The 13,626-nt window shown below is 36.3% G+C and overlaps 1 protein-coding gene across 1 annotated transcript; it reads left to right on the top strand.

Moving 5' to 3' along the window:
• The first annotated feature begins 1,058 nt into the window (after nt 1–1,058).
• ikbke (inhibitor of nuclear factor kappa B kinase subunit epsilon) lies at nt 1,059–13,197 on the top strand. The gene is made up of 22 exons (XM_026275823.1): nt 1,059–1,400; nt 1,600–1,686; nt 2,875–2,996; nt 3,093–3,230; nt 4,334–4,469; nt 4,605–4,786; nt 6,600–6,760; nt 6,875–6,985; nt 7,498–7,677; nt 7,975–8,171; nt 8,389–8,447; nt 8,559–8,650; nt 8,772–8,873; nt 9,002–9,062; nt 9,153–9,268; nt 9,700–9,776; nt 10,147–10,186; nt 10,270–10,371; nt 10,536–10,632; nt 11,782–11,876; nt 11,951–12,022; nt 12,119–13,197. The coding sequence occupies exons 3-22, from the start codon at nt 2,883–2,885 to the stop codon at nt 12,180–12,182; spliced, it is 2,196 nt and encodes a 731-aa protein (XP_026131608.1). The 5' UTR covers nt 1,059–1,400; nt 1,600–1,686; nt 2,875–2,882; the 3' UTR covers nt 12,183–13,197.
• Nucleotides 13,198–13,626: the final 429 nt, after the last annotated feature.

A 13,626-nucleotide genomic window follows, 5' to 3' on the forward strand; every position in this document is an offset into this window, starting at 1 on the left:
ACTAATCATAAATTTGATATTGAAGGGGTGAATACAACATATTTGCCCACTGGCAGCTTTAGTTGCCACACATTCAAATATGATTTTCAAAGGGAAAAAAATCAATAATTTCAAATAAATGCAGAATATATTAGGACACAATTAACAAGACTATATGCATGAAACCATTGAGAAAAATGCCACAAATGGGTTAATAGAATGCATCAAAAAGAGCTCCACATCCAGTTATATATTTAATCCAAAAATCCAATCAAAACATTGGCAAAAATAAGTGTTTACAAAAATAAAAATGGGTTTATACCTGAAAGAAAATTATGCTTTTTTTAGGCCCATATGGTTGACTGTAATAGGTGATTTCATATAATAATAATGTAAATAAAAACTCATTGCTTGTCTGAATTTCAACATTATAATGTAATCATAAGCTACTAGTCATAACATTTATTAGGGTCATTGACCAATTAGAATGAAATGCATCCAAACTGGATAAAGGAGCCTCAATATTTTGTCCCTTACAAGACATAATGTCATAAAAGGGAGAAAAAGAATATCTTCATCAATTAATCCCATGTGTTAGCCCTTTATCTTTCCATTCTTCCTTTTGTGTGACGGACTGAAGTTAGTAAACTGCTGCTGTCACTTGAAAAAACTGTAAATCTCTTGAAAATTACATTTCTTTGGGAGGGTTTGTCTTAGCTATGTTTCCTGGTAGTAGGGGAACCTGACACCATCATGTGATAGAAAGGAAGTGAATATCTTTTTTTTTTATCCTTTATTTGGTTGTTTGCTTGTATGTCATTGAGAAATAAAACATGGATAACATCTAGAAAAATATTTACAAGAGGAAAATGACAACTATAAACTCCCGCAATACATTACACAAAAAGTATCACATTTAGCTTTTCACACATTGGTTAGTTTGTAACATTTGTAAAAAGTGATTAACATCTTATCTATACTGTAGGTGTTTCTCTTGAACTAGAAGGGACTGTCCAGCTGCAGCTCACATTTCGTTAATTCCGTCCACGAGAGGGCGACATCCATTTTTTTGTTAGTTAGTGGTTAGAAACTTAGTACATATACTACGTAAAATGACCAACAAAACATAATATTTTAACGTGTGTTATGTTTTCTGTCTAACTTTCAGATGAAAACATGCGTTAAGAGAAAAATACACCAGTAAGTTACCCTTAACGCAAACACGATGCGCCGAACAAGGAAGTTCCTGACAGAAACGAAAGTTGCTGGTGACTCTGGTTTCCGTCGAGCTGCTCTTCTCTCATAACTTAACTTACACAGGAGGACTGCAGGTGTAACGTTAGTTAGTCCACAGAAAAACACGCAGGGATTGACACATTCGGATTCAAGTGGAAAATGTGCTGGCATCTAACACACAAATGGTTGGTTGGTTGGTTTTGCGGTTTCTTGTGTTGTCAGACAGAGTGATGAGGATATCGATATGTTTATATGAAGAGGAAATCCTCGTTACTGTAGACTGTTGGCAGTTCACACGACGTTTTTCTCTCTATATAAAAATAATAACTTGTTTTTTTGTGTGTGTGAAATACGATTATGTTAATGTATATTCCGTGTTTGCAGGTCATATAGAAAGGAAATGGATTTTATTTGACGCCTCTGTTGTGACGTGAGTGATTTTTGAGAGGTGTTGTGTTCAGAAACAAACCGGTGAGTCACTTTTGCTTAATACAACAGTGTTTGGATACGAAAAATATGTCTTTTATTCGGTTTACCTTACGTTTAGCATTAAAAATAAAGCACTTAAATCTTAATTTCATTCAACTTAATTTACTGTTTGGTTCTAACCAGGAGTTCATTGGCAACATGAATTACATATGACCTGAATGAATTCAGGTATTAACTCAGTATAATATGACATCAGATATAATTCAGTTTATCATACAGTAGACGTAGATATACTGTGTGTGTGTGTGTGTGTGTGTGTGTGTGTGTGTGTGTGTGTGTGTGTGGTGTGTGTGATAGTTTAAGTTCTGGAAACAAAAATTCACATAAATGCAGAATATATTAGGACACTGTTAACATGACTATATGCATGAACCCATTCAGAAAAATGTGGCCACAAATGGGTTAATACAATGCATTAGAAAGCGATCAATGCCTAGTTATATATTTAATCCAAAAATCAAATCAAAACATTGGCAAAAATAAGTGTTTATAAGTGTTCATAGTATTCAATGGCTGACTGTAATAGGCGATTTCATATAATAATAATAATAATAATAATAATAATAATAATAATAATAATAATGTAAATAAAAACTCATTGCTTGTCTGAATTTCAACATTATAATGTAATCATAAGCTACTAGTCATGACATTTATTAGGGTCATTGACCAATTAGAATGAAATGCATCCAATCTGGATAAAGGAGCCTCAATATTTTGCCCCTTAAAAGACATAATTCTTTGGGAGGGTTTGTCTTCGCTATGCTTCCTGGTAGTAGGGGAACCTGACACCCTCATGTGATAGGAAGGAAGTGAATACCTTTTTTTATCCTTTATTTGGTTGTTTGCTTGTATGTCATTGAGAAATAAAACATGGATAACATCTAGAAAAATATTTACTAAAGGAAAATGACAACCATAAACTGCTGCAATCCATTACACAAAAAGTACCACATGTAGCTTTCACCCATTTGTTGTTTTTAACATTTGTAAAATACCTGGGTGATTAAAATCTTATGTGACAGGAAGGAAGTGAATAGCTTTTTTTTGGTTCGTTTAATAGTTTAAATTCTGAAAAAGAAAAAAAAAGTCTTAAATGTGGAGGACAAGGCTTAGCATTAAATATTCACCATACTAGAGAATCTTTGATTGTTTTTCTGTCATACACAGATCCCATCATGTCATCCGCTTGTGTCAGCTCAATGACAGTAAGTACAGCAAACCACCTTTGGTCGCTGGATGATGTTCTTGGTCAAGGGGCCACAGCAAGCGTCTACAAAGCACGAAACAAAGTACTTTATCATTATTACAGTTTTCCTATTTCCATTACTCATACAGGTCATATACAGGTCATGCTTTATGTTAAATGACACTTTATATTGCTGTAGAAAACAGGTGAGCTGGTTGCAGTGAAGGTCTTTAACTTGGTGAGCTACAACCGGCCGTATGAAGTTCAGATGAGGGAGTTTGAGGTGCTGAAGAAACTCAATCACGTCAACATTGTTAAACTCTTTGCTGTGGAGGAGGTACGTATCTGATGTGGTTTGTGACACTGTTCAAGATTTTCCAGCCACAGCAGAGCTGATTTTTCAGATGGTACTTTGATGTTTGAGTTTCTCATGATGCATGGTGTCAGGGATATTTTTGGCCAACTTTCTCAGCATTAACAAAGATCAACTAAATTCTTGCCTGAGTAAACTCCTAATTTGCTACTTATTAATAGTAAGGTAGTTGTGAACTTATATTTATAGGTATTTAATAGCTTTAGGGCTTTAGAATATGGTCATGCAGTATATGTGCTTTATAAGTACTAATAAACAGCCAATATGAGAACTGGTCCCTATACTACAGTGTTACCCAACTTTCCAAACATCAGCTCAAAACCACTGTATATAGTACAGTGAAAAAGATTTGATAATTATTCAGCTTTAGTACACGGCTCATTGTATCTTTTAACAGTTAAACATAACATGAAACAAGGATGATAATACATTTGCAACCATTTCTATGGAAAGCATTTATATCCACTATTGTTGAGAAGTCTGAGCTTTTATTTTGAAATAAATATTTAGAACAAGGAACTGGAGAATCAAAATATTTGGAATTTGAAAGATATTGCTATTCCAAACAATTGCTCTGTATAAATAAACTCAATTTTGTGTCATGAAAAATGGTCTCAACAAAGCATTGATAATATGTAATGTTTATTGAGCTCCGAATTTCTGAAAGATCATGTGACACTGAAGACTGGGGTAATGGCTGCTGAGAATTCAGCTTGAACATCACATGAATCAATACAGTTTTAAAATATTTTAATATAGATCATTTTAAAACCGTAATAATATTTTACAATATTACTGTATTAAAATTAAATATATGCAGCCTTGGTGAGCGTAAGGGTTCTTACCGACCTCAAAACAATGAAAATATACTATGATAAAAACAACTAGCCATAGATTACCTTAAATGGCCTTATATGTATATCATTATCAGTTCATATGGCTGTTAACAATTTCTCAGACAAGCAGCTAACATTCCACATATACCCCATTTCCACCAATAATAGATCATTGATCTTAGAGGTGAATTTTCAACACACTGCCTTCATTTCTATTCTTGTGTATGTCAGATGCATATGAATCCGAAGCAGAAGGTTCTGGTGATGGAGTTCTGTTCAGGTGGCAGCCTGCTGAACCTGCTAGAGGGACCTGAGAATGCGTTTGGACTTCCAGAGTCAGAGTTCCTCATCGTATTACAGTGTGTGGGTAAGAACCAACAGAGGAAATTAAGTAGTTAAATTAGTTTCCACTCCATTGCACATGTACCTGTTAGGAGGCATTCCTGTGGATAAATGGAGCTCTCCTCACATTTTGTTTTTCTTCTGTTTGGTTCATAAACAGTCCAAGGAATGAACCACCTGCGAGAGAATGGGGTGGTGCACAGAGACATCAAACCTGGCAATATCATGAGGCAAGTGGGTGAAGATGGACGCTCGGTGTACAAGCTGACAGACTTCGGTGCTGCTCGTGAGTTGGAGGACGATGAGAAGTTTGTGTCCATATATGGCACAGAGGAATATTTGGTAAGAATCTTTTTTTATTTTTATTATCTGGTTAATGCTGAAAAAACCTCATAGGTGCCTCTTCCTGTATTCAGTGATTCACAGAAACTACAGCACGTGTAGTTGCTTATCAGAAATGTAATCAGGCATTTGATGTGGTTCCTTTAATCTGTCTGTGAATAAACATATTATCTGATGTTGCAAATTAGCTCAAAAGGGAAATGTATATAAATAATAAAAATGTATTTGAATTATCTCAGCTAATAGAAGTAAATGTAGCAGTATTAATATTACAGTGAACCGTTCAGTGTAATCTCATATCAGCTCTAAGAAATGTTATTTTCGAGTACTAAATAATGCATTAGAGCTTGTAGCAAGATCAGGAATCATTTAAGTGACATTAATCTGCTAGCATTGAAAGTAGGGCTGAAACGATTCCTCGAGTAACTCGATTACAAAAAGTGATCGAGGCAAATTGCTCTGCCTCGAAGCCTCTTTTAATTTATTTTAAATCTCACGTCAGGTTCTTTCGCAATGATTTTTTTAATGTGACACAACGCGTTTACGTCACCCACAACGCAGAAGAAGACACAAGCGCAGCAGTGTTTTGATTTGAGCGCTCGGGCAAACGTCAAGAGAACGTCGTGGCGTGTGTCCATTGCAAGATAGAGCTGGCATACCACAGCTAGGGCCCTATGATTTCCGCGATGCAGAAAACGCGGAGGGAATCGCGGAATCCAGTCATAAAAGCGGAATTCACAGTTTAACGTGGAATGGCACGGAATTTGCCAAATTTTGAATGAATTAATCAAAAATAGGTAATTGCACTTACATCAAATGATATGGACTAATATCTGTAAATATTAAGCCAGAACAGTCTATTTAAATATGAATCCTGCATGTCTCTGTTAATGAATGGAGCGGAAGCGAGACTTCCTTTTTGTCACACACACTGAAACGCGTGTGATGCTCGCAATGATTTCAGCGTCTGCTGTCTCACTAAATAAGGACGTGAACATAAACAACATCTCCAGAACTGCTCTGACAGACACTTCATGAGCATTTGACCGTTGTCACATCACATACACAGAACTGTAAAGGGATGTCAACCCATCAAATTAAAAGTCCGGTTTAGTTTAAAGACAAGTATTTGCCAGATATGTATTACTATTGTTCAGCAGAATGTCCATAGCCTACTACTAAAAAACAAAATCAAATTATCAATTATTGTTTTTTAGGTTTAAATTGCACAACATTTGTTCCATGTTTTATTTTTTTATAGTAAATCCCCTTTGTTAACCAAAAAGTTAAGTTTGCTTAATTTTAAATAATTAAAAGATAAATTAAATTAATGTTTTATGTGTTTAGTGTTTAATGTGCATCTCAGAAAATGCTTTATTTAAAACCCCAACTGAATGGCACTTAAATGTACTTAATTCATCTGTCAACTTTATTGTCATTGTTCACAGTACAAGTACAGACAGGGAAACAATGGTTAATAATTAAATGTTTCTTTTTGATTTATGCATTGCATTCTATACATTTAAAAAATAAAAATAAAGATTTCCTAAAAAAGAAAACTTAATTGTTCATTTTAAGAGACCCGGGAGTCTTATTTTCTCTTGCAAAATTAATATTGCACTTTAATTAAGCAAAAACACATTTTATCAGATTACTTGATTAATCGATGGAATTTTTGGTAGAATACTCGATTACTAAAATATTCGATAGCTACAGCCCTAATTGACATAATCGGATAAGGGGTCTGTTGTATTATTTGTTAAATATAACAAATGATAATGTGTCTGATTATGTAATAACTTGTGTGGTTCAGCATCCGGACATGTATGAGCGTGCAGTGTTGAGGAAGCCCCAACAGAAAGCTTATGGTGTGTCTGTGGATCTGTGGAGCATAGGTGTCACCTTCTACCATGCTGCCACTGGCAGTCTTCCTTTTATACCGTATGGAGGCCCACGCAGAAACAAGAAAATCATGTAAGTCTCCCCTGTTTTACTTATTATAATAAATTATATATAAACCATAATTGTAAAAGTTTAAATGAGCCATATTTAGGTGCTATTTTTGGTGACTTTTGGTGCTTTCCCCAGGTACAAAATCACAACAGAGAAGCCAGAGGGAGCCATAGCAGGTGTGCAGAAGGTTGATGAGGGACCCATTGAATGGAGCTACCGACTGCCACACTGCTGCCAGCTTTCAGAGTGAGTTTCTCTTTGAAAAAGTGTGGTCAAAATCAATGTGTCATACTGTATCAAGGGCCATCCACACCGAGGATGATAACTGTATAACTACAATGTCTTGATAATCATTCTAATTCAATTTGAGGAACTTTTTTTTCAGCCAATGGACTATAAAAACTGCCTAACTGCAGCTCATGCATATAAAAACAATGTTATCTGTCAGTGTGGACACCACTATTGTTATCCTGTTTATTGTTATCGTTCTTTGTGTGAATGGGTCTTTAAGGTCCTAAGTCATGTCTAATTTTCATATTGGCCTTAGTTTTTTGTCTACTGGAAATTTGTAATGATTAAAAAAAAAAATCCACAATATAACAGCGCATTGGATTGTTTTCATTCATGTCAAAATAAAAATAGGTATATATTGTGACTCATTTAAGTTTCATGCATTTATTTATTATGAATTTCTTGATGGTTCTCTGAACACTGAAGCCTCTTGGTAGCACATGACCAACGGCTCTGTTTTTTCGCAGGGGTTTAAAGACCCAGCTGGTCCCAGTGTTGGCCAGCATACTAGAAGCAAATCAGGAGAAGTGTTGGGGCTTCGTCCAGTTTTTTTCTGCCACCACTGACATTCTGCACCGCATCTCAGTCCACATCTTCTCTCTCCAGCAAGCCACAGCACACACCATCTACATCCACTTTCATAACACGTATGTGGGCTCCTCGAGAAGAGATTTCTAATCTCTTCTCCACAGCAAATACAGCTGAAGTACTCCATGCAACTTCACTCAAATGTGGCCCAATACATTTTTAGGTTGCTGTATAAGGAAATTCTGGTTCTTTTTTTTTTTTGAATGCGGATGCCATGTAGGTGTAGGCTCCCAAATGGTCATTTAAAATCAATTAAAAATTATTATCGGTACTCACAATTATATATAAGTATGAATAAGGCTGAATTACTTTTCACAGTGATTCCAAAATATGTGGTTGTTGTTGTTATCCTCAAGGGTCTCAATCTTGTTTGAGGATGTTCAGGCCCAAACTGGAATTGAACCGGCAGCTCAACAGTACCTTTTTCTGGGTCATCCTCTCATATTGGAGCCAAGCATGAAAATAGTGAACCTTCCCCCAACCACTCCAGACCGCCCTATCATTCTCATCAGCCGACATCCAGAGAAACTAGTAGGCCATCCATACAAAGAACGTACGGTCATAATAAATGTATTTTTTCTGTGTGTGTGTGTTCCTGGTCCCAATGCCAAGTTTATGAGCCATATTATAAATCCTGAAGTCTTAAGTTTATGTTTTTCAGTGTAATTTAGTTTATTTATTTTCATAAATAAATTGTTCACATTTACAGAGGTAACTTTGTCTCCATTTAATTTTCCGCCATCACATCTTTAAATTTATTTTTTCTATAGCTGAGGCTCCAGCGATGCCCACAAAGTTTGACGTCATGGCAGATTACACCTTCTCCAAGGTAAGCAAGCCTCTTCGTTATTTTTCTTTGGTGCTTATTTTTAGTGAACATTATAACACCATTATCCCTGAGTCTCACACTGTGACCTGTTGTTTTTTGTTCCTCCTAAAGACCATAGTCGGGGTCATCCATCAGTACCTTCGGATAGCCCGCTCACTCCAGAAGTACAGAGAACTGATTCTGCAGGGGTTCCATAGCTACATGTGAGCTCTTATATAATCACTATTCTGCATGAGTCAGTCCCGCGATAATTATTGCCACAAGAAAACCGAACCTGATCTTGACATTTTAGTGTGTCCAATAATAATATTCTTGACTTTTCAGTGAAAACACCGGTTTTGAATGCAGTAATGTGGCACACAGGATAGGCATGGTGAACATGAAGCTGGTTTGTTCTATCAGCACTGAGGAGCATCTCCATCTATTGTAAGAATCCACCAGTGAGATTCTGACTGATTTTGTGTTTTAGTTTATAACATGGTGTCATGAATCTGATGAGCGTTATATGTAGTAAGGTATTTAGTGATGGATGTCTCTTGATTGTTCCCGACCAGTGCTCAGAGGGTTGCTCATGAGTTTCCAGACTTTGTAGACCATAAGAAAAAGCTCCCACTGGTAAGAGTTGTGCTTTGTGAAATGTTTTTTTGAATAAATGAACTGGAACACACAATAGTATGCATCCTTCAGGTTTATCGTTGTGTGTAGATTGAAGAGGATTTCCAGCGGATGTATAGCAGTGGAATCAGAGAGTTCCAGAATCAACTACAGCATTTGCGTGTGATGCTGTCTAAACACTCCGAGACACTGGCCCAGGATAAGAGGTAGCACAGCCTTGTTGGGATCTTTTGGGGGGAAATTATAGTTTACAATAATAGTTTTTTTTTTAAACTTTGGAAATAAACTTTAAAACTTTACATAACATTTATCTTGCAGTGCCATAACATAGTAAAACTTTTCAGTTCAACATTTGTCCAAATGTTGATTGAACTCGTTCTGTAGAAATGGAATTCAATAATAAACATCACATATTATCACATGTTTAACACAAACAAATACGCAGGCATTCATTTATTTAAAAATATTAATAAATAAGAATCTATGCTTCATATGGTTGATTAAAATGTATACATTTGCATATTATTATGGAAGGTTTTAACATAATTTATAATATATTATTATATAAATAAAATGTATTTATTACAATTTAATCCTGTGTTAATAATTCAATAATTTTTCCTTCCTCTAAATGCAGCATCCAGAAGATGGAGGTTTTGTTGGGGAAGATTGTTGCAGTACATCAGCAGTATTGCAAAGACAGAATGACAGGAAGTAATTGGAAGCATTTTTTTTCTCTCATATTAATATAACACAACAAATTACTGATAAATCTACATTTGGGTTTGATGAGTGGAGCCAGGGCTAAAATTCGTCAGATTAGTTCTCAGTACTGTGCTGCAGAGAAGGGAGGCACTGTTGTGCTGCCTTATCTGATTGTACGGACCATTCCAGACAGGCAAGCATGGAGACAGAAGAATACAGTATAACCCCCCTTTCTGCCTGGCTGCTTTAATCATGTTAGATATGACTCTGCAGAGAAGCCAGTCAGCTAAAATAATACTTATCTTGAACTATGGTGTTGGGTTGAGGGTTTTGAAATGAGTGCTCTTACTGCTATTAATGTATTCTCTTTCTGTCCCAGAGCTCAGCTACAATGACGAACAGATTCACAAGTTTGAGAAGTAAGTATTAAACACCAGGAACATCTTGAATGAGTGCCCATTCTCACAGTGATTAAACTGAGAAACGACTATTTTCTGCTCAGGCTCAACCTGTCTTCATACATAAAGAAGGTCAAGAGTTTATTTAAGGATGACTGTTTGCAGAAATACCAGGATGTTCTGATGGCTGCTAGCAGCTGGAACAGGTATGACAGAGGTCACATGGACTGAAAATCACATTATGTATGGGCCCTAATGTCAAACATATGTGATACACATTTTATTACCGTCAAAGGTGTTTTGTCTAAGCAGCAAAAAAGCAGTCAAAGAGTAACATATGCAGATGATCATGTGAATGTTGTTTCTGCAGGGTTCTGTATGAGATGCAGGCGAGTCTAGAGCAGTTTGGAGTCGTCCTCCGCCAGAGGATGGGGGATCTGCATCTGTGCGAGGTCCAGCAGAACAAGGTCAAAAGACACTTTCTTTAGCCCTATTCAGGCATGAAAAGTTGTCCCTGTGGAGGTTATGTAAATTTAGTGTTTCACAGACTCATTTTGTGATTTTAACCCTGTCCAAAGTAGAACAAGGCAGTGTTAAAATTACACAACAATTTAGCTGGCAAATAAAAAGTTACCTTACTTTGGGTTAAATCCCAAAGAAAGGAAAGTCTGCGAGGGCAGAATTTGTATTTGAAGTGAAGTGAAGTGAAGTGAAGTGAAGTGAAAGTGACATTCAGCCAAGTATGGTGACCCATACTCAGAATTTGTGCTCTGCATTTAACCCATCCGAAATGCACACACACAGAGCAGTGAACACATACACACACACTGTGAGCACACACCTGGAGCAGTGGGCAGCCATTTATGCTGCGGCGCCCGGGGAGCAGTTGGGGGTTCAATGCCTTGCTCAATGGCACCTAAGTCGTGGTTTTGAAGGTGGAGAGAGAGCTGTTCATGCACTACCCCCACCCACAATTCCGTCCGGCCCGAGACTCGAACTCACAACCCTTCGATTGGGAGTCCAACCCTTTAACCATTAGGCCACGACTTCCCCTACATATATATATTTTTTTTTAAAGATTTGTACAGCAGTTCTCCTTATTTGTGTTGACTTTATTTGTATAGCACGACTACAGCTAAATTTTGTGTTTCACAGACTTCACACAAGTGAGCATTTCTGTTTTTCCTCACACAGCCTCTTTTAAAATTGCACAATAAATTAGTTTTTAGACCAAGTCTGGGCTCAAGCTCATCTGGAAATAATGTCTGTGAGGGCAGATTTGTATTTTTAACAGTGATCGTTGTTTACTTTGACCTCAGAACTGCATTTCATTATGAATTTGAGTGTTTTATTTTTTATTTTTTGTGCAAACTCTTTGGGTAAGTCTCTCAGTTCAGAATTAAATAAGTATAGGTAAGGAGAGTCTAATCGTGGCTACAGTAGCAATGTCAAGTCTGATCCTCTCCTTAATTCCTGCTCATAATTCATATCTCTCTCTGCCTAAACCCAACAAACTATTCTGAATTCAGACATTTATACAGTTCCTGATCCACAAAAAGCTTGGACACAGTACGTAGCATCCTGACTTTTGACCACGTTCTTCTCCATCTTTGCAGATTCTGGACAGAGCTGTGCTTCGAGCTCTCCATCAGCCTGTAGGAGCTGAGGGGGTGGATGGACAGAAAAAAGATGATGAGCACATGATTTTCAAGTATGTCATTGCATTGAAGATAACACAGCATTTTTCAGTTTCATATAATCAATAAACATAAAAATTGTTTCCAGAATGAACAGATTAAAGGTTGAGATGGAGGCTGTGGCACGGGAGCTACAGAATAACAACAACATGATAGAAAGGTACTGTATAGTGTTTAGCTGTGAAAGATTTTGTGTACAACCAATGTTTTTGTGTAGAAAATCCTTTCAAATTTAACAAGGCATCTTCTTTTTAAGCCTTGCAGTTGTTACCGCTACACTGCCATTGGAGAAAAAAGTACCTCAAGCCAACAGACCATGAAGACCTCAATGAATGCACAACCATATTTATATTTACAGAGCCTGAATCTGTGAGCTAAAGGAAAGCTAAACAAAACATCTATATATAAAAAAATAAAGTTCTTGGTTGAACCTCTCAAACAATAAAGAACAGATTAATGTCTGTTACCAGGGCAGGCAACTAAAATTGCTCGATGTGTACTGATGTGCAAAGCACAAATTGAGTTATGACTGCTCTCGATTCCCTGAACTGTACTGTGACAGGTTAAAGGAAAACAGGTGTGTTTAAAACTCTTACATTAAGTGTTCATGCAGTTACTGCATTTTATCTTCATGCAATCTATTAGTATTGACTTTAACAGCCAAGAATGAAATAGAAATATAGATCTGTTGTAACAACTACAGCAGTTTTCATGAGACTTTAATATTGATGGCACAGTGTATTCAGCTGACAACAATGGTGTAACTATTGCACAGTCATGGGATAAAGAGAGAAGAGTTCAGTCTGCTTTGTAGTTGATTCTGTTTCTGAGAGATAACCGTGCAATAGCACTAATTGAATTAGTCCATTGATCACAACAGAGTATCACACAGCATCGAGCTTTAGAGGAGGCTTTGTTTATTTGACAATGTTCACCTGGGCCTTTGAAAAACTGCACAAATTACTCCAAATGTTAGCATCCTGCAAATACTGACAAGAGTCAATAGACTCATACAATGCTGTATTACAGATCATTTCAATATGGAAAGTGAAAGATGTGTTTGGTGGGTTCTGATGGCACATTTCAGAGTGTGAGTTAAGGGGAATTCCCCACTCTGGGGGAACTATGACCTTACAGAGACCTTACAAAGCTTGCATATGTTTGACTTAAAATGGAATTTTATCAACTTTCCTTTTGCCTGTTTGTAAACTTACATGTAAAAAAAAAAAAAAAACATTTAACATGTTCACTTCTGTATTATGAGGAAAGAGGTACCCATTACATGTTTAGTAGTACTTGACAGACTATATGGCGCTAATAAATATATGAACAGAATTGGTGAAAATATTTTATTTAAAAATGTGTCTTTGTGTGTGTATAAGTATATAGGTCTATGTAGGTGTAGTTATATATAATATAGATAATTAAGCATAAATAGTTATAAAACTGAACAATACAAATAACTTATATTTGAAGTATGCAGGGGAATGTTTACGTAGGCAAATTTCTGGGAGGGCCCCATCGATCTGTGTGCGACTATACATAAAAATAAGAGTTGTAGCTTATTTGAAATTCTTATAAATAGTGACAATATCGTTTATTCATGGCACCTTTAAAATTCTCTATTTCTCAGAGAAACTAAATTATTTTATTTAGCTGGAATAACAAGTGATAATAACAGAGTTTGTAGGGGCAGCCTTGGCATTTTTAAAATTCTCTTTCTTCTATTATTTAGTGGAATAACGAGAAGTGAGCAACAATCAT

The sequence above is a fragment of the Carassius auratus genome, chromosome 11, assembly GCF_003368295.1.
Source record: "Carassius auratus strain Wakin chromosome 11, ASM336829v1, whole genome shotgun sequence".
Taxonomy (NCBI): domain Eukaryota; kingdom Metazoa; phylum Chordata; class Actinopteri; order Cypriniformes; family Cyprinidae; genus Carassius; species Carassius auratus.